We start from the raw sequence: 26400 nt of genomic DNA, 5'->3' as shown, positions 1-26400 counted from the left end.
AAAGTAACCACTTTAAATTGTTGGTAATATCAAAGCCTAAAAAATGACAACAAACACTCAGTTAATATTAACTTACATAAGATCTTGCGATTCCAAGTGACATAGATGTGTATATCAAGTTTTTAAATTAAAAATTTATTTTCTTAGTTCTTTTACAAGCAAGAATGAATGATATCTGGTGTGAATTGGGAACAACAAAAATCTATAACGATCCATCAACTTTTCATTTAATTTTTCTAATTTTCCCCTCGAATAATTTGTCAAATGTGATAAAAAAATCATGGTAGCCATCATCTTTTAACTTTCTCTTTTTGTTCAAGCTCTGTAACGCACCCAATACCTCATCCCAAGCATGGAAAAAAACATATTATCATATTTATATTTCATATATACAAAACAATCATTCAAATTTTTAAAAAAATACAAACCTTGACTATTGTATGCATGCAAAATATTTCAGAATCATTTTTCCCACTATACTCACTTACAATTTTGTATAACAGTTGATGATATTTTCTTTCAACTCATTCTCAAACAACAAATCACAAAATTTAAGGCCACAAATTTTGAATATTTCTCCTTCCCATACAGTATTACTACAAGAACAAGAATATGGTTAACTATAATGAAATAAAAACAAGAAATAAAATTGATAAATGGTAAGAGCTTTACCTTAATTATTTCTTTGTAAGATAATTCATTATGATATTGCGATTCTTGTCCGAGACTTCTTCATAACCACAAAAATCTTCTCTACCTCTGTAAAAGAAAAAATAATAAAAAGTATAAATATAACCAATTAAAAACAACATAAACTTCTAAAATTAGTCCAAACACCGCGTACCATCAAAATTAGTCACATAAAAAAACAAGACAGAAAAAAAAAATGCAAAGCATACTAAAATTAACGTCAAACACTTTCTTGCCATTACAAAGATGAAAAAACAAGCAAATGGTTGTACATGACTGACTGAATGGATGGTTGTACAACCGACTGAAATCGCTAATTTTGAAAATACAATCAAATTTAATTTTGGAAATCCTAATTTCGAACATGACCATACATTTTTTCGACCAAACAAATGACAACAAATGCCAAATACATGAAAAATGAATCCCCTTTGTCAAAGTTCATGATTTGCGAGCTATGATTTGCATCTTTTGGTTATCGAGAAGAAGATGAAATAATTAACGGGCCCTACTATTGACTTAAAACCCATTTAAAATCGATGGACATGAAATCAATTAGAGTTAAATATCGTAGAAATAAAATAAAAGAAAAATGAGTAAATATGTGAGCAGGGAGAGTGGAAAAAAAGTTTTCTTTGTATTAAGCAGTGCAGAATAAGATTTTAGATATGCGGATTGAACATAAAGTTATTTTTTTGCTTAGATATTTATCACCAAATTCCCCATAAAAAAAAAAATTACTGCTCGTGAGTCACCTGTATTCTCTACTACCGCTGGAAAAAGCTTCTCGCATCTGTCACTTCTCGTTAAAAATTGGTGACCACTCTTTCACTTTTTTTTTTTTTTTTTTTTGTTTTTAACTTTATGCATTGTATTGTATGTAATGTGGATTTGGAGTTTTTGGACTTTACACATTGCTCTTGTTATGTCTTTGTTAACTAGTTTTTTTTATCATTAATATTATGTTTATAAGTAAAATAAAATGATGATTTAGGAATTTTTATATAGGTGAATTAAGATGTCAAAGTGCCTAAGTTCTCTAAAATGAATTATCTAAAGTGAAGGAAAGTGCCTAAAATGACGGAGTTTTCAATCTTCTTGTTTTATAAAATTTCCTTGGCTTGATTTCTCTAAAATGAAGGAAAGTTCCTTTTGTTTTCCATGTTATTTTTTTGACATGCACATCATTAGAAATTTAAAGTCGAAGGATTCAAGAACTGGAAAAGGGTTAATTGCAAAACTTGTCCATTGGAAAAGCATGAAGGGGATTTCAATTCATTACATAGTATATCTACGCAAAAATTGGAATGTTTGAAAAATGTATCTCAACATATTGATAGGAGGATGACATTGATCAAATTTCAAGGAGAATTATGCAAAGACATTGGTGATATTATCTTAGATAAAGCAGCTAATAATGCCAAATATATATCACCATCATATCAACAAGAGATACTAAAAATTATTGACGATCTTGATCGAAGTAAAATTCGTGATGAAGTTGGAGATGCCAAATTTTTTATTCTTGTTGATGAAGCAATTGATGAATCTCATAAATCATAGATGGTTATTGTTTTGCGATACGTGGATTGTGATGGGTTTGTTAGAGATCGATTTTGATGCGAGATCATGGGTATCCAGTACTAGCAATATACAGGGTGAATGAAATGGGTTATAAACATTATTCCTCAAGATTGTCTTTACGTATTTGTTTGGGCTAAAAATAATTACTTATGGAAGTCCAATTTAATTACAAGCCCAATTAAATTATGGGCCCGTCAAATGTAGCAGACTAATTTCTATCAAGTCCAATCAACCACTGGGCGCTTGTAATGCCCGAGATTTTGATTCTATTAATCTGATATGATTTATTGATTATGAATTGATGTGATTATATCCGGGCTATCCCGAGACCAGATTGAGCAATGCATATGAAGTTACACAAGTGGTGGACAGAACTAGTGGCGCCCGAGCGGTAGTGTTTGACCGCCCGAGCGCCATTGTGCAACAAGTGTATGCCTCGGACAGAAGATGTGGCGCCCGGGCGGTAGTTTTTGACCGCCCGAGCGCCAAGGAATAATCGGAAGGCAGAACCCCTCGCGCCCGGGCGATAAGTTTCAACCGCCCGAGCGCCGAGCAAGCGCCCGGGCGAAAATATATGCCCGCCCGAGCGCCAACCGAGATTCAAGAAAAAATGACACGTTGCTGAAACATGCAACTTAGGATATATATATATACATATATACGTTTGTTTCCTTCAGTAGAAAGAAAAGAGAAGAATCGAGAAAATGTTCCTGTATATGTGTTGAAAATCCTTACGCCTTTTGTGAGAAATCCGTCCGTCCAAATTGTAATCTGACTTCACTACTGTAATCCTATCAACGTAGGCTACAACTTGACGTAAGTTTTGCTACGTTTTGACATGCTTTGAAATTATTTCATTGTCAGAATTGAATAGAATTCATATATGATGTTTTTTATATGTTAGACATCGTAGAATCGAAGTCAGATTAAGAAACAGCTTGATTATGGAATTATTATGAATTTTGAGACATATATCGGTTGATATTGGACAGATTTGAATTATGGATGATTATAGAATGTATTGGATATGGGTTATGGATTGTAACTGTTATCTGGTGATGTTGTATTGACGGGGATACTGAGATGGTACCACTATGCCGTTGATTTTGAATTAAACCCAGATTAATCTGATTCAGTGTTGAAGTGAGAATGGAACATTGATATTATGATTATCAATATGTCATTTTAGATTTACAGAGACAGTCTTGAGTTCAGAACTGATATTGCTTCAGACCGGGACTACAAACGGAAGGTGTAAGTCAATGTGGTATTGGGAGATCGACTTGAGTCGGTTTAGACTTTTATTTCCCTAAATCACATACTTTACTTTATTGCATTGATATTACATTGATTCGATTGATGTACTTGTTCTCTTGATTTATAGATAGCAGGTATTAGAAGAGTAGTCTTATGACAGAAGTGTCTGATAGTGGCGAAATCGTCACAGGCACATTGCACGATGTCATAAGATAGTGTATTGGCGATTGTGCCAAAGTCTATCACTAGAGGATTGGCTATCGATGTGGATAGAATTGTAGCTTCTTCTATTACTGGTGATCGGTACCGTATCGATGTGGATAGAATTATCACTTCTTCTATTACTGATGATCGATGTCATATCGATGTGGATAGAACCGAAGTTTCTTCTATTACTGGTGATCGATACTATGCCGATGTGGATAGAAGCATAGCTCCTTCTATTACTGGTGATCGATACTATATCGATGTGGATAGAATCGGAAATTCTTCTATTACTGTTGATCGATATGGAATGCCAACTTCTGGAAACCGGGATCCCTAGACTAGGATTGAGTCTAGTCTGAATTGTAGAGTTACGAGTATTGTCGACAGTCTGATATTGATTGTGTTTCAGATTTTGATACATATTGCTGTTATCTGTTACATGCTTTATATTTGTTTATATGATTGCATGTTTCGTTGATTTATACTGGGATTATATTCTCACCGGAATTATCCGGCTATTGTCTTGTTTGTATGTGTACATGACAACAGGTGGGACAGGATCAGGGTCCAGGAGATGAGGAGAGATCGTGATAGAGTGGAGACTTCGAACTTTGATATATATAGAGTTTTGGCACTTGATAATTAGATGTTGAACCTTAGTTTTTACTGATTTGTAGACGGTACAGGACTTGTTCTTTATTTTATACTGAGTTGTATATTAGTTTGATTTCACTACATTCCGCAATAAAAAGAAAAAAATTTTATGACCCTAATTACTTGATTAGCAAATTGATCCTGATGACGATTAAGAACTGATTAGCGTCCGGGTCCCCACAGCGCTGAAGATGGAAAATATCGTGGGAAGAAATGAACAAATCGTGAGAAAGTAGTGGGAAAGATCATGGGCTCATGGGAGAGTGGAGGAACCGCATAGTTGCCAGAAAGAAAAAGAAGACATCGGCAAACAGACAGGGGACACAACTCAACTCAGCAAAAAGTTGCAAAATACTCTCCAGAATTCTATTTTCAAGTGTCTTAGTTTTTTAAATATTTTTTCATTCCATTTTCTAGCATTATAAGATGTTTTCGTCTAGATTTCATCAGCTTTCTTTAATATGTTATTGTGTTTTGTAATTTCCTACTGATTTGTTGATACATATCATGTTGAGAGTTTATTTCATCAAATTCCACTAGTTTTTTTCGTTTTGGCGTTATATTAGTTTTAGAAGATTAGAACTAACGGTCTAATTTAGAATTCACATCGCTTGAATAGTTAAAAGTTAGATTTCATTGTATTTACACAAATCGGTGCAACTTCGCACCTGGCACTCCCGCAAATATCAATATTGTGCAAACAATTTTTGGCACGCCCAGTGGGACCACACTATGCCGCCAAGAAGGAAAAAAAACATCAGTCGGGAGAGCAGGGAGTTTATGGCTAATCAGGAGGGAACTCAGGTTCAACAGCCCGAGCAACCTGTTTTTGAACCACAGGCCGAAGAAGTTGACTTGCAGGCCCTGACTATGTATGATCACGTTTCAAAGAGAGTGATGGAGGAATTGACTACTATAGAGATTGAGGAAATTTCACAGGCATTATCTAAGGCAATGTCTGACTGTTTGAAGACTCTACTGAGTAAGCCGAATCAGTCTATTCGAGGGGAGCAAAATACCACTAACAAAGAGACTGACCAAGGAAGCAACCGAGTCCAGGGAAGTAACAACGTCCATGAATTTTACCAGGGAGTAGGAAACTCACGGGCTGGCGATCCTCGCCGCCCGGAGTTCACTATCCCGAATCAGCCAGAAAGAAGGTATACACCACCTCACAGGAGAGAAGAAACCTTAGGAGGGATAGCTCAGCCATATTCACGTGTTCATCGAGTGGGGAGCTCAAAACAACCGATTGCTCAGGTGTATAGCGTGACAAACCCTTTATACAACCGGGAGCATATGAGGATATGTCACACCAAGATTTTCAGGGAATTGATGTAAGTTTCCAAGGATGGAATGCTGGTTACAGCACAGGAGCTCAGACTTGGGGGGAAAATTATTTTCATCATCCGTTCCCCAACAGAGATGCAGCAATGATCGATCTTGATGTGGTGAGAGAAACTGTTCAAGAGCTGTATGGGCTGGCTTTGAGACAAATAGGCCGCCCAAAATTCCACAAACCATATCCAGACTACATAGACGTGAATAACCCGTACCCAAGGGGTTATAGGGTTCATGATTTCAGTTTATTCTCCGGGGAGGATGGCCAGTCCAGCATGGAACACATAGCCAAGTTTACTATCCAGTGTGGGGAATTAGCCAACCTGGAGAACTTCAACAATTTAAAGTTGCGGCTATTCCCAAATTCTCTCACAGGAACTGCATTTGCGTGGTATGCCTCACTCCCCTGAAATTCAGTGATGAGTTGGCAAGAGATGGAAAGACAATTTCAGATCCAATTCTATATAACAGAGCCTGAAGTGTGTATTGCCGATTTTTCCAGAATAACCCAAAATAAAGGAGAATCTATGGAGTCTTTTATCGAAAGGTTCAAAAAGATGAAGAATAGTTGCAAGGTATTCTTACCTGAGATCGAGTTCGTGAAGATGGCACAAAAAGGGCCGGATTTTGAATTAAGGAAGAAATTCCAAGGCATGGAGTTCAGAGACTTCTTTGAGCTTGTTGCCAAAGTTGCTGAATACGAAGAACTATTGCGGGAAGAGTCATACAAAAAGAGAACTGCTATGGGGTCTTATTATCAGGAGGTAGAAGATGTGGCATTGGCAGAAATTCGATCAGCTGGTTCTTGCACAGTTCCCCTGCTAAAAAAAAAGTCGGCAGAACTTGAAAAGAAAAACAGCTCCCAACTCCCCTAAGATATGCAGTATACATTTGATGTGTCAAAGACCGAGGAAGTTTTAGATTTCTTGGTAAAGGAAAAATTCATCACCTTTCCACATGATCACAGGATGCCACCCACAGAAGAGCTGAAAGGTCGAGAGTATTTTAAGTACCACAACTCCTATAATCATGCTACTAAATCTTGTTGGGCGTTCAAGAAAATTTTGCATGACAGAATTAACAAGAGAGTCGTGAAGTTCCCTAACAAACAAGAGTCTATGGCTGTGAATGATGATCCTTATCCCCCAGTAGCCTTGGTTAATGTGAATGTGACAGATTTGAGGGATCTTCGAAAAAAGAAGACGATCCTTTGCAGTGAATGACCGAATAATCAAGAAATGTTGGATCCCGAAGGGTCAATTGTTTGAAGCTCATGGAAGGAATAGTGTTGATCGATTAAGAACGGTTCGGCAACGTTTCCGCAAAAATATTGGTGAATCTGCGGCCTATCAGCCGAGGAACCAACATTTCTACGAGAGACCAGTGCATGATATTCAAGGGTTCAGAGGGGAATCATCTCTTGAGCAGAACCAGAGATACTCGGACAAGAGAAACATATGTAGAGATGAGTCGCGAAGGGTGGAAACCAAGAAAGTATCAGTTGATCAAGGCAGATAGCGGCGTGGGGATGAAGTTTCGAAAGAGAAAATGATGGAGGGAAGGGGAGCTAAGACTAGGTACGTGCTCCCTGCAAGACACGAGTTTGATGAGTCTTGGAGAGTGGCCCAACACAAAAAGTTCCCTAGGCCACTTACTAAGACTCAAAAGAGACGACTGTTGAGAGAAAGATCTATTGCAAGGAGAGAAGAGTCTGCTAAGTTGAGAAATGAACTTATGATTGATGTTTCAGTTGCACGTGATCAAGTGGAGAGTAAGTCCAAGTTTGGTAGATCCGCCACTGAAGATAAGTTGGTAGACGAAGACGATGATCTATTAAGTGAGGAAGATGATTAAAGAGGAAAAAAAATTAATTTTTGCGTTGGAGAGATTCACATTACTGTGGATTGTGCCACAGGAGTGGTGATACTACCAGAGAGGTTTAAAATGATAGAAGAAGAGAATGGGGAGTTGATGCCCAAGGAATCAGTGCAAAAAGAAGAACATGCACTGGCCATGACCAAGGAATCAGTGATTATAAAGGCGGATCACCCAAATAAGCCTAAACAAGTGATACTCGAGAAGCCTACTCCGGCCATGACCAAGAACATAAGGCCGTTGTACATCAAAGCACACTTGAATGGAAAGCCGGTGTCCAGGGTTTTGATTGACAATGGTTCAGCTGTGAATGTTCTTCCGATAAAAATGTTAAAAAGTCTGAGCAAAACTGAAGAGGACTTGATTCCTACAGAAGTTTCGGTTGCTGCATTGACAAGGGAAACCACCAAGACCATTGGGGTATTCCCCGCTGATGTTTACTTGTCGTCTTTATGTGCATTTTTCGTGGTAAACTCCTCCGCCAAATTCCAAGCGTTGTTAGGCAGAGATTGGATCCATGCAAACCAGTGCATACCATCCTCAATGCACCAGCTGTTGTTATTTTGGAAAAGAGACGATGTGGAGGTTGTAGAAACGGATGGACAACCCTTTAAAACAAGTGCAAGTGCAGTGGTGGCCAGGTATTATAATGGGGATTTTGGACCCATCAAAATCCGTAGCAATAGCAAGAGAGAAAATCCATTGTACATGAAGACACCAACTCCAAGCTCTGTGTTGGAAAGAATCCTCAAGCCCACTGTTATCGTGCCGCCTAGGCTGGTAATTCAGCCGCTGACTGAGGAGGTTGATGATTGATTTGAATCGAAAAGAAAAGGAGGTAGCTGCAACCTCTATATAGAAGGCGCATGTGCAACAAGTACTGAACAAATTAGAGGAAGAGGAAGCATGGGACACCTATGGAACTGAGGTTGTCCAAGATGAAAAGTACGAAGATGATGAACTCCAAGTTGATGAATTATTGATAGCGCCATCTCAAATGGAAGATGGCCAACACGAGGTAAAAGACCCATTAGAAGAGATTAACTTGGGGGAGCTTGAGGATCCAAAAGTTGTGTATGTGAGTAAGCTACTGGAAGATCAATTGAAGCAAGATTTGATCAGTATGTTGAAGGAGTACAAAAATTATTTTGCATGGAGTTATGATGACATGCCAGGATTGGACAAGAAATTAGTCGAACACCGACTTTCACTCAAAGATGGTTTCAACCCATTTCAACAGCCATCTCGTCGCATGTCAAAAGAAGTCGAGTTGAAAGTAAAACAGGAAGTCGAGAAACTATTGAGGGCCAAGTTTATAAAGCCAATCAGATATACCGAATGGCTTTTGAACATTGTGCCAGTCATGAAAAAGAATGGCAAGATCAGAATATTCATTGACTTCCGAGACTTGAACTGTGCAACTCCCAAAGATGTGTACGTAATGCCGATACCTAATATATGTTGATTGATTCAATGGCTAGGCATGAATTGTTATCCTTTATGCATGGATTCTCAGGTTACAATCAGATCAAAATAGCAGAGGCAAATACTCACAAAACAACATTCAAATGCCCATGAGCTGTTGGTACGTTTGAGTGGCTTGTCATGCCACTCGGGATAAAGAATGCAAGAGCCACGTATCAAAGGGCTATGAACTCGATCTTTCATGACATGATAGGGCACAACATTGAAGTGTATATAGACAATATTGTCGTGAAATCTAAACAAGCTGCTGATCACGTTGAACATTTGAGGAAGAGCTTCCAAAGAATGAGGCAACATGAGTTGAAGTTAAATCAGCAAGGAAGACGAAGGAGTTTTAACAGTTGTTGAAGCTCAAAGATAGTGGGGAGTTCAAGTGGGAAGATTCGCATCAGCAAGCTTTTGATGTGATCAAGAGATATTTATCTAATCCGCCTGTTCTGATGCCTCCCAGGTATGGAATGCCCCTTAAATTATACATCTCTACTGCTCATGAATCAATTAGATGTCTGCTAGTTCAAAATAATCACGAAGGAAATGAGCAAGCTATCTATTATTTGAGTAGATTTCTTACTCCAGTAGAGGTAAAATACTCTGTGATTGAGAAGCTATGCTTAACACTGTATTACGCATGTACTAAATTAAGACATTATTTGATTCAATCAAGAGTGCTTGTGGTAACTAAAACTGATTTGATTAAGTATATGCTTAATAGACCCATCCTCTCTGGGAGAATTGGAAAATGGTCTTTAGCATTGGCCGAGTTTACATTGACCTACTACCCCCAAAAATCAGTAAAAGGCCAAGCTATAGCCGATTTTTTAGCTGATCATCCTTCACTTGATGAGTTTATTGGAGAGCAGGTTGGTTTTCCAGTTTGTGGAGTGGAAGTTCGACCATGGGAGTTGAAGTTCGATGGATCAAGTACAGATACGGCAGCCGGAGCTGGTCTTGTGATCACCTCCCCAAGAGGTGTGAAGATCGCTGTATCTTTTAATTTGGGTTTTTCATGCACCAACAATCAGGCAGAATACGAAGCACTGGTCATTGGATTGGAAATTCTGAAAGATTTAGGGGGGAAAGAATTGTTAATATCAGGGGATTCTCAGTTGGTACTCAAACAGATATCAGGGGAGTTCAAATGCACAAATTTGTAATTGGCTTCATACTATACCGCGGCATCCCAACTTCTAGATGATTTTGAAAAAGTGTCATTAGTACACGTCCCAAGACAAGAAAATTGGGAGGCAGACGAGTCGGCACAGGTTGCTTCGGGATTGAAATGTCTCCAGAACTTACACACAGGCTAGTGTTGATTCAGAAGAGAAACCACCCTTCAATTCAACAAAGAGGGATTCAGGTAGACACGCTCAACTTGGATATAAACTTAGCTGGTGACTGGAGGGATGACATAAAACAGGTGCTAGAATCAACCAGGAGAGATATTCCACATTGTTTGAAAATGAGAGCTCTTAATTATGTCTTAGTGGAAGGAGATTTGTACATGAAAGGTCTAGATGGTCTGCTCCTTTGTAATGCCTGAAGTAAATATCACAAGTTATGGATTTAGTAATGTGATATTACTAAATAATTAATGATTTTTAACGATAGAAATATGTGATATCTTGGTCATATGAAGTCCAAATGATTTGAAATTTGGATAGAACGTAGAACACCGAAAGATATAGAAGTTGCATGTTTTGAGTTTTGAAAAATTTGGTCGTTTGACTGGTCCAAAGAGATATATCGGTGTTAAAATGTTAAATATTATATATTATATTATATTATATTATTTTATTTTATTAATATAATATAATATAATATTAAAAAAATTAGAAAATGCAATGAGTCGTGAATTCCACCGAGCTCAACAAGGCAATAACAGAGGCGAGAGACGTGGGGTGAGATAGAGAGAAAATAAGTTTTTTTTATTTTCTTTTCTACCGTGTGATTTATCCGTTTATCCAATCGACGAACCGACTTCAGTTCTGAGATCGTTGACAAGGTCTTCAATTTGAGGTATAAATTTTATAGTTTTGGTGATGTTTGAAATTCGTCGATTTCTGGAATAAATCCAATAAATTGTTAAATCATACTGAAATTGAAGATTGTTGAGTAGTGTATGATTTTAACGAAGTAGAGAAGATTATTATGTTGTTGTTTTGAATTATTCCTAATTTATTATAATTAGGGATTTTTAATCATTGGATTGAGATTGGAGAGTTGTTTGTCAGTTGTTATTAATTCTGATTATATATTCGGAGTCTACGAAGTATAGGCTACACGTTGATATAAAGTTTTCGTAATTTGACGGATGTTGTAAAATAGCCTATTATTTGAAGTTAATTAATTAGGGTGTATTTGATGGTAGTATTTTGAATTAAATACACCAGATTATTAAATTGTTGAACAATACGAATTTATAATCGAGTTTTATATTTTGTTGAATTAATTGTTGTTGGGCTATTTGATGTTATATATTGAGGTTGTTATAACTGTGTTGATACGGTGACAATGATCTGATAATTATTGTTGAATTATTTAGATACACCACAAGCCTCGGGATCAAAGAAATAGCCAGATTTTATATATACTCGATTATCAGGTACGTGTTGACGTACGAGCATATGTTGTTATTGTTTAGTATTGATGAATACTATTGTGTTGAACGACGATAAATCACTGGATTTGGGTGATTTGGTATTATATTTGTTGTTTATTATTGTTGATGTTGTTGGTTATCGTTGTTGGGAGACGTCACGTTGATGTTGTCACGTTGATGTTGTTCGTTCAACGATATTGCTGTCGCCGGTGTTGGGGTGCGACGTATCGTCGATGTTGTTGTTCGTTCGACGATATTGCTGTCGCCGGTGTTGAGGTGCGACGTATCGTCGATGTTGTTGCATTGTGATGTTGTTGAGGTTGTTGTTGGCTGATTGTCCAGAAACGGCAAAGGGGGTATTTCTATTATGATTTCAGTTATATTTTATGTTGTTAATATAACTGTTATGTATTACGATGATGATTGTTGTATATGCTCACCCTTTGAGGGCTGTTTCTGTTGGGCAGGTTACAGGACTATGCGTGGGACATGATAGTGGTGAAGGACTAGGTGTGTCTAGTCAAACAGTCTTGTAGTTGATAGTAGATAGAGACAGTATAGCTTATTGTCTTATTTGAGTTGTATGTGTGTATTTATTATACTGTTTCTGCTACACTGACGTAGATAGTGGGGTGATTGCACTATTTTGTCGTATATGCATTATATTATTACGTCGTCGAAAAGAAAAAAATTTTATGCATATGACGTCACATGTTGCATGATTACGTGGCGAGGTTTGGGGCGCCACATCCTTAGATTCATAGGCTTCCCAAAAGCATTGGAAATCATGAAGCAAGTTCACGAGGGAGCGTGTGGAGCACATCAATCTGGAGTGAATATGAGATGGTTGATAAGGAGGTATGGATACTATTGGCCATCCATCCTGAAAGATTGCATCAAATATGCTAAGGGATGCCAGCCATATCAGAAACACGGGAACATCCAAAGAATTCCGACGGATGAGCTCCACAGCGTTGTCAAACCATGGCCGTTCAAGGGCTGGGCCATGGACTTAATAGGGAAAATCTACCCAGCATCATCTAAAGACCACTCGTTCATCCTTGTGACCACAGATTTTTTCACCAAATGGGTAGAAGCAGTGCCTTTGAAGAAAGTAGAACAAGGGGATGTCATTAACTTTGTGAAAGAAAATATTATTCATAGATTTGGAATTCCAGAGTCACTAACCACAGATCAGAGAACTATGTTCACGAGCTCAGATATGAGAGAATTTGCAGCAGAATATGGAATCAAATTGATAAACTCGTCCCCTCATTACCCACAATCCAACGGACAGGCCAAAGCATCGAACAAAGTTTTGATAAAGATTCTACAGAAAATGATGGAAGAGAATCCCAGGGATTGGCCACGACTATTATCAGAAATTTTGTGGGCATAAATAACATCTAAGAGGACTGTCACTGGAGTGAGCCCTTTTTCCCTTACCTTTGGCAATGATGCAGTGCTCCCATTGGAGATCATGGTGCCATCAATGCGAATGGCAAGGCAAAATGAACTTTCCCTTGAAAATTATAATGAAGCAATGATCATGGAGTTAGAAGAACTGGATGAGCTGAGAATCCAAGCGTACAATGCTCTGTTGTTACAGAAACAGAAAGTTGCAAGAATCTACAACAAAAGAGTTAACAAGAAAGGCTTCCATGAAGGGGAAGTAGTGTGGAAGGCTATATTGCCTTCAGGAACAAAGGATAGGGAGCTGGGCAAATGGTCTCCCAATTGGGAGGGACCATTCAAAATACATAAGGTGTTAGACGGAAATACATATTAGCTGTCAAGTTTAGATGGCCATCCACACAAAAGATGCATAAATGGCAAGTATCTCAAGCCGTATTTTCCAAGTATGAGGGAAGAAATAAAAAAAGAGAGCGAGTAAAGCAAACAGAAAGGCGGATACCCAGCGGGGATTTGGCCTTCGAGGCCATTTTTGTATAGGTTTAGTTATTTATTTCAAGACTTCATGTGATGTAGGCCTTAGGGCCGCTAAGGTAAATATCTGCTGTTTATGATTCAACAATAAGATTGATAAGAGAAAGTGGGATAGTAAGCCACTTTCATTATTTTGAAGGCATTTTGTTTCACTAGGGACTCGGCCTTATGGCCATTTATTATATATGCATTTGGTCGATGTTTATGATGTTCTTATGGTACGAGAAATCATGGTGAAATAAATCGTACCACCATTATATAAATTGGTTGTTTGCATGTTCAGTGACAGACCCATGAAAGGCCACTTAGAATTTGGCAAGAAAGAAATACTGAGCGGGGAGTTGAGCTCACCAAGCGGAACAACGAATAATAAAGGGGGCGTCATGTGTACCCCAAGAGGACCCAGAAGTTGACTTTGGTATAAAAATAGGCTAACCAGCCATTTTTGTATGTTTTTAGTTGCATGTTGTGAGAGTTTATTTGAAGTAGGCCTTAGGGCCACTAATGTAAATATTTGTTGGTTATGATTCAAAAACGAAAACGATTAATCAAAGTTGGCCAATAGGCCATTTTTATCATATTGGATGCATTTTATTTCGATAGGGAATCAAATGAGGAAATAATCGCGAGCGGGGAGTTTTAGGCCAACCTATGGCTTGAAGCTATTGAAGTGAATTGGGTTAATTGAATTAAGAACGAAGAAAAATTCCTTCCCAATATCCAATACACAGCATCACATACAAACTCATCGTTATTACACATCCAGCACCCAACAACCCAACACCAATCCAACAATCAACAAATATAAAACGGAATCACCGCATGCAATAACAACAAGTAAATGTGTATGCGGGAATGGGTCCGACTGAAGTGCAAATGCATATACGTGTATGCAGGAAAGGGGTCCGACTGAAGTGCAAATGCATATACGTGTATGCGGGAAAGGGATCCGACTGAAATGCAAATGCATATACGTGTATGCGGGAAAGGAGCCTGACTGAAGTGCAATGCATAATGTTTGGGACGAGGGAATCGTCTTGAGTGGATGCAGTATGTAAGAGCACATAAGATCACATATGAGTTAAAAGGTACATGTGGTTCAGGAAGCTCCAAAAATAAACATCAAGGCATGAATATCAAATGTACCGAAGAACCGAGGCCAACTCATGGCCAATATTTGACCCATGATCACCTGCTAGAAATAGACATATCGATGTGTACAAGAAAAACCAGTGAAAGTGGACGCAAAAGAGCAGCGAATTGAGTCGAAAAATAGGAAAAACGCCTGTAAAGTTTCTACAAAATAAGTCCCCTGGACAAAAATACAAACAGCTATTCCCAACTAATGCATGCCAGTCAGCTAAACGAAACAAAATTCACGGAAATAAAGCATTGAGCTGCTCCCACTTGGCCAGACACTCTGATTGAGTATTCTCGGCTTCCTGAAGCCTTCTGGTCCAGAGTTGGTAGTCCTCCCTCAAGCTAAGAAGTTGCTGACCGATAGCCCCCGAGTTTCTCCTATTGTCCAACAGAACAGCCTCCAAAGTCTCCGCTTCATCCAACAAAGCGACCATTCTGGCTTGGCGCCTCTGAATCTCCTCTTCCAGTCTTTTAACTTCAGCTTCTTCTGCGCCATAACTGGCCATTGCTGCAACAATATTCTCACGAAGCGCCTTGTCATGCCGATATATATCCTCTTTCTTCTCACGCTGAATTTGAAACGATGTACAATGAGATATCATATCGGTACTAGTGGCAAAAGCAGCGTCCGACTGAGAGAATATGGTCGACATGCCATCAAGTATGTCAAACTCCGAAGCCGCAAACTCTGGAGAAGTATTGAGAATAGAGATGGATGAAATCATCGCTAGTCGTTCGGACTCCCTAAGCTAGTGCAAGCCAAGACTGAGAAAGTTGTGAACTGCTGTCTTGGCATGAGCGAGAACCTCTATGGATGGAGTGTATCTATCGAGATCAGAAGGCACAGAGTAAACTTTGTCTGAGAAACTCAGATCAACTTGGTTCTCCGTCTCACCGATAAGTTTGAGTCACGCTCTTCGAGATGTAAGATCCTGTCGAATAAACAAAGTCGAAGTCAGGCATGAAAAACATTCAATACAGAGAAATAGGCGCAAGGAATTACCATGGAGGGAGCAGCCACAACAGGTATGGAACTAGGAGGATTTGAACCAAGCCAGGTAGTGGATGAGGACTCCCGCAAGACAAATGCGTCATCATCAGCGAAAATATCATTTCCCCTTTTCTCAGAAACACTAGTGGCACCTGTAGGTTTAACACCAGAGATCTCAGCGGGAGAAGATCCCTCACCAAGTATAGCAGGGCCAAGGTCAGCCCCAAAAGCTTCGTCACTGTCAGAATCTGAGGTACTGGAATCCTTGGGACTCAATGGCTTGGAGACGAGGGGTGGATCATCTTCACCAAGGATGATAGGGTCGTCAAAAGTGTGGCTAGGGCCAGAAATCAGCTTAGTCGAACGGCGAGTAAGATATCGCCGACCCACTGTCTGAAATATAGGTGCAGTTTTTCCTGTCGGAACAACTTTAGGAGCAGCCTTCGTTTTTGAATAGCGGGGTCTTGGTGACATGGTGTCCAAACCTTGTTTGAGTTTCAAACCCCCTTGGGTGTTCACTTTTGTGAGCTTGACAGCAACATGAGTGTCCTCATCTTGAATCAAGCCTCGCTTGCGAGCACCTAAAGGAAGCACCAAAACAATGAGGGCATAACAAATATTGATGACAAAGGAACTACGTAAACATAAATGCAAACATAAAGATACCAGATCATACCAGGATGTCGAACTACCGATGGAATCAGGTCTAGATAGCAAGACTTCCACCAGACAGCGAATGACTCGGCCATATTTTGGTCAATTTGCACCATTGGGCTGATAAACCTCTGGGGCAACGTGGATAGGAGCTGCACGGTGGCCTTAGAGAGTCTCCTAGACGCGACCTCCGAGGCAATATGCGTCAAGTCCACCGGAAAAGATAGAGTGGGGTGAGAGACTGCCGGTGAAAGTCAGAATTGATATGCATATAAAGAAGGGTTATAAAATTCAAACGACCAACTTGATTTATCATTGTAGGGCAGGCGTGTGGAATAACAATCTACTACCAACAATCTGGGATGGATGTATCGGGTCAAGAGTAGAGCAGCAATGTCATCGGGAAAGCGACCATGAAAATTGGGAAAAATACCAACCCAGAAAGGCTGTGTGAGGCAAGAAACGCTGGGTCGTACAGGTACGTTGAGTGTTTCAAGTTTCAGCCATTGCAGATAGTCCATCAGATCAGGGGCAGAAACAATGATATGGCTTCCCATCAGTGAAGTATTGCGCAACATAGTCGGAGGGCCGGCAAGAAAGTCCATCACGCCAGGGAAGTAAGAGAAGGCCCATATCTGCAAAAACCAAGATACTTCCCCCAGCTTGGAAATTGGGTCATGCCGAACACACTGATTCAAACTACGGTATACGGACCCTAGAAGCATTACCGCTAAGTTATACACTTGACTAGTGCTGAGGGACCATGCCAAGGGCAGGTATTCAGAGGATGGCTTGCCAGACGAAGGGCAGAATTTATAATGACAGACCAATACCCAGAGAAACATGATGTGTTCAACCACGGAGGGAATACCGGTACGCGAAGACCATTCCTTAACCACTGCCCGATAGGAGGGATAGCAGTAACGAGTATGAGCTAAAGTCAGGGCAGCGAGATCATCAATGAAATAGGGGGAGTCAGGCCCAACCACAAGCAACCCCAAGAACAAGGACACGTCATACAAAGTTATGGACAGTGGACCGAATGGGAAGTTGAAGACGTTGCAAGAAGAGGACCAAAACCTGAGAAGACAATCGAATAAAACTGACTGCTTAGTTATTTTCATCTTATAAGTCATGACCAGTGGCCACAAGCCCTGTTGACGCCATTGTCGTCCAAAATGAGGTTCCAAGCAATCTATCCATTCAACCCAATATCCAGGAACCTGTGGCCAAGATTTAAACTGAGAGGGCTCACTATGAGGCAATATAGGTTTGGAGAGCAACAAATCCCTGGGTATAGTGAAGGCAGGGGAAAGAGCAACTGATGGACTGATGGAGGAAACTGATTCTCATGATAGGAATGATGCCGCACAGGTCCAATAGTAGCAAGGGCCAAGGAAGCAAAGGCTTTGCTCCTGCAGCTGAACAACAGCAAACAACCATACGTGAGAAACGGTCCATACCTAGCCTTAGAAGTAACCACAGGCTGGTGAAAGATCCCAGAACCAGATGAAGGTTGATCAACAGCGGATACACCTGCAAGGAATGCAGCGATATCTCAAGAACCTTTGTCACGCAAATGAACTATAAGCCAAAGACATACCGGGCGCTGTAGTTGTAGTAGAATGAATCACTGGGGGTCCATTACTGAGGTGAGGATAGAGGCTGAAATGATAGCGGGCACAGATGGAATGACTACTCCTGAGGATAGAGTCGGCACACTGGAAGCAGACAGAGGTAGAGATGATACAGCAGCTGACAACCTGAGAACCAACAAGAGTATAAGCAAAAGCATTGCCCCCACGGTTTTTAAAAAACAACCTCATGTACCTAGTTCCTCCATCATGAGCTAGAATAACAACCGAGACGGAATCAGAATCAGTAGATTGCTTGGGGTCAAAAACTACTGCATGCACGCAAGAAATATTCAGAAAACCAATTGTTACTGATGTATACTACAGGGCCAAACAATGGCCACTCTACCGCACCTACAAAGCAAAGGCTAATGAATGGCCGAATAATACCAAATCCGTAATTCCCCACAAAACCCGGCGTCAAAAGAGTTAGCCTAACTACACAGATAAACCAATCGCCCATCCTTTGGTTTCTCGGATACAAAGTCATACAAAGCGAAAAAGGAAATTTCAATTCAATCAAGGTGAATCAACAACTTTCGGGGAGCCAAGAAACACTGAGTAACAATTCAAGAAAAGGGAAGAGGAAAATACCTATGGCCGTGGAGAGTGAAATCGGTCGCCCCGAGAAATCTGTGAAAGCCGGCGCAGCAACTGGGGAAGTCGGCATGGGCATGAGTCGTGTGGGACTAGCAGAGGCGCCTAGAGGAGTGTCTAAAGTTGATATAGCGGCCGCCAAGTGATGACCCTAGCCGAGAGGGGCGTTCGCCTTTGCCGAGGAAAACTGACCAACGCCCATTTGAGAGCCCATAGACGACCCAGAGACAGCAAGGAATGGATTGGGGCAGGTAGCGGAGCCAGCGAACGCGACGAGCACCGAAGCAAAGACGGCAGTTGAGACAGGTGAGGCGCCCGTAGTGTTCGATTCAGATGGGCACGCCGGAGATGGTTCCTGAGCCATCGTGAAATTCTAGATAACCACAACTTAGGGGAAATGATTGTGAAGGATAGGCGAGCACGATCCAAGAATCGGCGATCGTCCAGGGGCAGCTGGGGATGGTGAACAAGAATTGCGAAAGGGAGGAAGAAGGGGAGCTGGAAAGTCTGAGTTTGAATCATACACATAGAAGAGGGAATTCCAAGGGGCTGAAGCGTAAAGTTTAGTAGTGAATTGGGCTTGAATTGGGCTTGAGCGTTTAACCCAATACCACGGGCTAACTTCAGGGGATAAATGCTTGCGGGCCGCTCCAAATAAACAAGTTGGAACTAGTTTACATACAAGCATTTTGGCCCAATGGGCCAATGCTTGCGGGGGGCAATTGTTTGGGCTAAAAATAATTAATTATAGAAGCCTAATTTAATTACAAGTCTAATTAAATTATGGGCCCGTCAAATGTAGCGGTAATTTCTATCAAGTCCAACCAACCACTGGGCGCTGAAGATGGAAAAGATCGTGGGAAGAAAGGAACAGATCATGAGAAAGTAGTGAGAAAGATCATGGGCTCATGAGAGAGTGGAGGAACCGCACAGTTGCCAGAAAGAAAAAGAGGACATCGGCAAACAGACAAGGGAGACAACTCAACTCAGCAAAAACTTGCAAAATACTCTCCAGAATTCTATTTTCAAGTGTCTTAGTTTTTTAAATATTTTTTTCATTCCATTTTCTAGCATTATAAGATGTTTTCATCTAGATTTCATCAGCTTTCTTTAATATATTGTTGTGTTTTGTAATTTCCTACTGATTTGTTGATACATATCATGTTGGGAGTTCATTTCATCAAATTCCAATAGTTTTCTTCGTTTTGGCGTTGTATTTGTTTTAGGAGATTAAAACTAACGGTCGAATTTAGAATTCACGTCGCTTGAATAGTTAGAAGTTAGATTTCATTTTTTTTTTACACAAATCGGTGCAAATTCGCACCTGACAAGCCCGCAAATATCAATATTGTGCAAACAGTATTATGCTTACGATTGCAACTTTTTTAGTTGCAGCAGCTAAAGATGTATCAAATGTATAGTTAATTTTTTTTTTCCAAATTGATTTTCATTCTTAGTTTTGTCTGTGCTTCTTCAAAGCAACATTCCCAACTAAAATAAATTTGAGAAGATAAGATTATCGATATGATAACATCAGGAGAACTTGGGATTGGTAGTCGGTTAGTAGTGTTAGTACTTTGCAACGATTGAGCTTCTCACAATATGTGATGCCTTAAATACTAGTGATAGTTTCAAATCATTATCCAAAAGTGCTTTTTGTTCTCTAGTGGAGAAATTATATCCCAATTATTTTTCCAAAGAAGATATTAAACATTTGAAAAGTCAATTGAATCATTGCAAGCTTGATATATTTGACGACCCATAATTTAAAGATCTTTATTTTCTTCCTAAACTATGTTGTTTGCTCGCTGAAACAAAGAAGTCGAGGATATATTTTGTTATTGATAGGTTGATTCGTTTGATCATGATTCTTTCGGTTTGTATTGTAATAAAAGAGCGAGCTTTTTCGAAGATGAAACTTCTTAAGATACCATTCTGCAACAAAATGGAGCAAGAATTTTTTAACAACACAATGGTTTTATACGTTGAGAGAGAGATTGTTCATGATATTGATTTAGAGTGCATAGTTGATAGGTTTGATTTTTTGAAAAATCGAACGTTGCGATTAAATTAGTGTTTATTTAATTTACCTCTTTTTTTGGCATGAGTTCTGCTTTATTTGTTTGTGCATACTCTTTTTTATTTATTTTGTAATTAAAGTTCGAGCTTTCAGATATGTGAAGCAGATCTAATTTGCATTTTATTTTTATTTTGTATTGAAATTTTAGTTAAGCTAGCCCCAACTCCTCTGTTTAAAAAGGTTTATAATTTTAAAAATAAATTATTATACTAATTATAATCATATTACAAAATTAAGTCGCCCTGATTTATTTTTTTAAGATCTTATTTTAATATTTAAAAGACCAAATATCTTTTAATTTAAATTTATAGGAATGATATTTTATAGCTTATAAAACTCCTAAAACTAAATTATAAACATTGGGTCTTGTTTTTGTTTAAAATAAATTTATCAAACACTGACATGATCCATCAAATATTGAGTAATTATTAAACTTTCATTCTTAAAAATTCAAATGGTAAAAACAAAAATATATATTCATTGATAATTAAAGTCAATTAAAATGGATTTTTAAATTATTCTTGCAATTCCAATATTTCAAAGATACAACAACTTAAACGTCATATATCAATTGTTTCTCAGCAAGAAGAAATTATCATACCCCAACAATAATACCGATAATTACGTTAATTATAACTCATAAAAATCGAACAGGTGATATTGAATACGATATTAATTATAAGAGTGAATGTTTGTCCACCATATTAGTAATAGATCAGTCCAATACAGTAGTCCAAATATGTGTCGATTACTTGCTAACAAATGACAATCACCCCCAATAAAAAATTGACGCAAAGTTGACCAAAATTTTAGGCATATTCTATATTTTAACTAGATATTTTCCCTCCAATTCTCAACCAGAAATCAAAAAATTGTAAAATAGTCAAAAAATTGTTGCTTGAAATTAAAAAAAATGCAAAATAGTCAAAAAAATTTGCTTGAAACTTGACTGAGAATAATAATAATAATAATAATAATAATAATAATAATAATAATAATAATAAAACCAAAGAGCTAACCTCTTCTCCAACAGTCATCACTATCAGTACATGTATATAGTAAAGGGAAACAAAAACTATATTTTAAAAAAACTTAAAATTTTTAAATATTTAACCTTAAGAATTCTTAAGGTTAAATATTTAAAAATTTAAGAGAAATATAAAAAATTAAGAAACCCCATTATTATTCCAATATTTATTTAGGAACAAAAGACTGAGTTAAAAAAAATCGACACACTTATCAAATTAAATATATAAAATAAATATATTATAGACATGTTAATTTTTAAATAAATATAAATTTACTACCATTCTTTTGCCTTTCCCCACTTTTTGGGGCAGCCTTCAAAATAAATACGGGTACTAATTATATATTAGTCCAGTTGGTAAACCCCAAGATTCATGCATGCTGCTTCAAAGTCAAAACTGTAGGCTCTGGTATCTTTCATCAACTGAAGAGAAACATTATTGATAGTGTGTGTTATATGTGAGACAATTTTATAAATATATATACGTGAAATTTGTTGATTTGATCTATATTTGAAGTGAAAATTAATATTATCTTGTATAGATTTGTAGCTTGGTTTGTCTGTCATCACAAAAAATAAGAAAATTGTTAGAATATTTCATATACCCAAAGTTTTGGTGATTCACAAAATAATTTCATTGAACTGTTACAGGGAATCAGCCACTGTATTGTTTTGTGATTTCATATTTCTGACTGATGATGAAGAAGCCAGATCGCTCGAATTATTTAATATTTTCAAGTTGTATATCACTCAAAGTTAAGACCGAAACACGCATTTTAAATAAACATTCAATGTAGATCGTTACTATCCAACCGTCGGTTAGAAACGCCCAGAGAAAAGTGGATAAATGTTTTCCAACCTTTTCATTCTGTTGGAAATTGATACAAGTGATCGTTGAAAAGAATATCCTGTCGTTGGAACTTTTCTAACTATATATAGATGCATGTTCAATTTAGAGAAGACATTTACGCTCTTGCTCTCGATATAATCTAATCGTGACATATTTATATATAGTTCTTAACAGCTTAGAACACTGTTAAAACGATTTGAAACGAAGAAAATTTTAAAAAATTTATTCAACCACTGTAAACTCTAATGTGATATCAATATACTCTAATTGTAACAAATTTATATTTTAATAATCAATGTGAATATTTTTTTTTCATGTCTCAAACACGTGATAGCAACGGCATCCATTGGGTTTTGAATTCCTTTTTTATTATTGGGATGAAACACACACCCAACAAATAAGTCACATTTAACACCTTTTAACACCCACTCTTCAATGTGAGTGGGCGTTACATGAGAAAGGGTGTGGAGCGTTCATACAAATGAACGCCCCTGTGTCAGTTTATTTTTCTTAAAAAATTGCATACTTAGCGACGGTTTTTAAAAAACCATCGCTATTAGCGACGGCTTTATAGAAATCGTCGCCGATTTGCTGACATGCGGGCCCCACGTGTTTTGAATTATTAATGAAAATTGGACATTTAGCGACGGCTTTGAAAAAACCGTCGCTATTTGCTTCAAAACCGTCGCTATTTGCTTCAAAACCGTCGCAAACCGTCGCTAAACGTTGTTATATATATATATATATATAAATTATTATTAATATAAAATAATAATTTAAATTTCTTAAAAAATTTGAAATTGAATTTATTTAATGTAAAATAAGAATAAGATGAATGAGTGGACAGCGGGATCTACAAATAATGAGTGTGAATGTTAAAATAAATGTGGGAGAATAGATGTGTTATTGTAATGTATATGTGGCATGTGTACCCCACGATTTTTGATGAGGTGGTGGGTGTCAATGCGGGTGCCCTAATGCAGACAAAAAAAATATGAAGTGGCGGCTCTTTAGAATATTTAAAATAGAATATATAAATATAATGTAAATAAATTATTATTTGAATGGCGGCCAATATTTTTTTAGTTTCTGAGAAACTATATATAGATATATAGAGAGATATATATATATATATATATATAAACACTGAGCTGATCCATCAAATACTGAGTAATTATGGAGCTTTCATTCTTAATAATTAAAATGGGAAAAACAAAATTGATAATTAAAGTCAATTAAAATGGATATTAAATTATTCTTGCAACTTCTTGCTAGTTTGCTAGTTAAATATTAAATTAGTAAAGGGAAAAAATTTATCAGGGTGCCGGCAGTCTTGAATATAAAGTTGACTAATTAAACCTAAGCCAAATTAATGAATTAAATATGTTATTCCTGTATTATGTCATCCAAACAGGAAAATCTAACCAGATTACTCAAAATTCATTTTTTCAGACAACGGATCGTTTTTTAATTAAAAAATATATAAAAATTTAATTTTGAAAAAAAATCATGGATTCTAATATTATGTTGAACTAAACGATTTTGATATTTATTTTAAAATATTATAAATTTTAGGTGAAGAAATAAAAAAAATTGAATTAACTTGTTCATATTTTTTTAATCTAAATATATAGATAACGGTAATTGTGTAACTCTAATATTTTAAAAGTACAACAAGCCAAACGTCACATATCAATCTTTTTCATAGCAAAAGCCAATTATCAGACCCCAACAATAATCTTCTCAATAATTGAATTTATTGTAATCCATGAAAACGAACAAGTGATATTGAATCCGTTATTAATCGTAGGATTGAATGTTTGTCGATATTTGTAATAGATCAAGTCCAATATTTTAAATCGTATAAAAATCTAATATGTGTCGATGACTTGCTAACAAATGACAATCACCCCCAACAAAGACGTTGATGCAAAGTTGACAAAAATTTTAGGCATCTAGCAATCTTATTTTGAAGATAACAAAAAATTTCATTGTGTTTCTAACATATTTTTTCAAGCGTGAAGTTGCTAACTCGTTATGGATGCTGAAACTCGAATTTAGCCAAACTGAAAATCTTGTGAGCTGTCGTGCTTTGATGATACTCACACTTGATAATGCAAATGACCAGCGGCTAATAAAAATGAACAGAAAACACAATTTTAAACAAGTCGTATTTCACATTCATTGAGCTAAATCGAATATTATATAGGCAAACTGATGGTTGCAAGACCAAACTGATTGCAAAGAAAACAACAATCAGTTGGACATGAACAGTTACATTATTTTGGTCAGCCTGCTCAACTCAGTTATCCAAAATGTACAATTTAGTATTCCTTAAAAAGATAATACGATTATCAACAAATCGTATTCAAAAAGTCACAGACTGAATAGAGTTTATGATGCTGATAAATGACGATGAAACTACTAGTTCTGCACAGGTTCAGCCGACTTCATCATTTTGGTTCAGTCTAGCTGACGAGCCCAACTGAATGATCAGTCTTACTGATGAGTCTAGCTGACAACAGACCTCAAAATCAGTGAGGCTCGAGAAAAGCGTCCAGCAACGCGAAAATGATCATTTTAATGTCAGAAACTATCCAAAATATTCTCAAACTATCATATTCTTGTGTTTAACGTACATACCATTCGTGAAACCTAAAAAATACATCATCTTGAAGATCAAATACAAGATTTGAAATGAGATTTAAAATATGTATAGCTTACATAAAGAAATTAGCTAAAATGATAACAAGCCCAAGTGTAAGGATACATTTGCGAGATATACATTGTAATGGATTAAATTTTCACACACATCACTCACACATATACATGAGAGTTGAGCTTCAAATTTTAATTGAGTGAGTTTCCACACAATGACATTTAAAGATTGTGTTTGTAGTCTTGGCGTAAAAGACATTAAATATTATGCAGATTGTGATGTTGTGGCCTACAATCAAGAGTGTGCTAAGAGTTCATTTAGAGTAGAGATAGGTCCTAAATTCAAAATGAGTTTGTACAAGTAGTTGTATAAATCAAAGTTTTCTATAGTGAATCTTTACTAAGGGGAAGAAAGGATGGCGTAGGAGTTGTTTATATTCAAATATCCATAAACAAATTTGCGTATATTAATTTATTGCATTTGATTTTTGCTACTGTTTTTAAGATGCATTATTTTATGTTAAAAAACCAAAATATTTATTGCATACCAACTATTGATAAAAGAGTTCAACCAAACCGTTTTTACATTCAACTTGTATATTTTTAAATGTTTTACCAAAATATTTAATTGGTCTGTACGAAAAATTATTTTTAGTGTCTTCCGTTTGGTTTGAAAATCAAACTCAATTTAATTTATCGATGTTCAATATTTCAAAAATCGAGCTATTGTAACTCAATGATTTTCTCCTAATCGATCCTATCACCCTTCAGTTCTCAAACATAAATTAAAAAATGAAAAATAGTCAAAAAATTGTTGCTTGACACTTGACTGAGATAATGATAATACCAAAGGGCTAACCTCTTCTTCCACATCGCTATCAGTACATGTATTGTAAAGGGAAACAAAAACTATTTTCATTAAAAAAAAAACTTAAAATTTTAAAATATTTAAGCGTAAGAAATATACAAAATTAAGAAAACCCATTATTATTCCAATATTACTTTAGGAACTAAAGACTGAGTTTAAAAATCGACACACTTATCAAATTAAATATATATAATACATATATTATATACATGTTAATTTTTTAAAAAATATAAATTTAATACCATTATATTCTTTTGCCTTT

The 26400-nt window shown here is 37.1% G+C and overlaps 1 protein-coding gene across 1 annotated transcript; it reads left to right on the top strand.

The window, feature by feature from the left end:
- The first annotated feature begins 7677 nt into the window (after positions 1 to 7677).
- LOC142520354 (uncharacterized) lies at positions 7678 to 10247 on the top strand. The gene is made up of 4 exons (XM_075623350.1): positions 7678 to 8388; positions 8468 to 9042; positions 9125 to 9193; positions 9545 to 10247. The coding sequence occupies exons 1-4, from the start codon at positions 7678 to 7680 to the stop codon at positions 10245 to 10247; spliced, it is 2058 nt and encodes a 685-aa protein (XP_075479465.1).
- Positions 10248 to 26400: the final 16153 nt, after the last annotated feature.

The sequence above is a fragment of the Primulina tabacum genome, chromosome 12, assembly GCF_025594145.1.
Source record: "Primulina tabacum isolate GXHZ01 chromosome 12, ASM2559414v2, whole genome shotgun sequence".
Taxonomy (NCBI): Eukaryota; Viridiplantae; Streptophyta; class Magnoliopsida; order Lamiales; family Gesneriaceae; genus Primulina; species Primulina tabacum.
The sequence above is the reverse complement of the archived record's forward strand: the minus strand, read 5'-3'. Positions and strand labels throughout refer to the sequence as shown.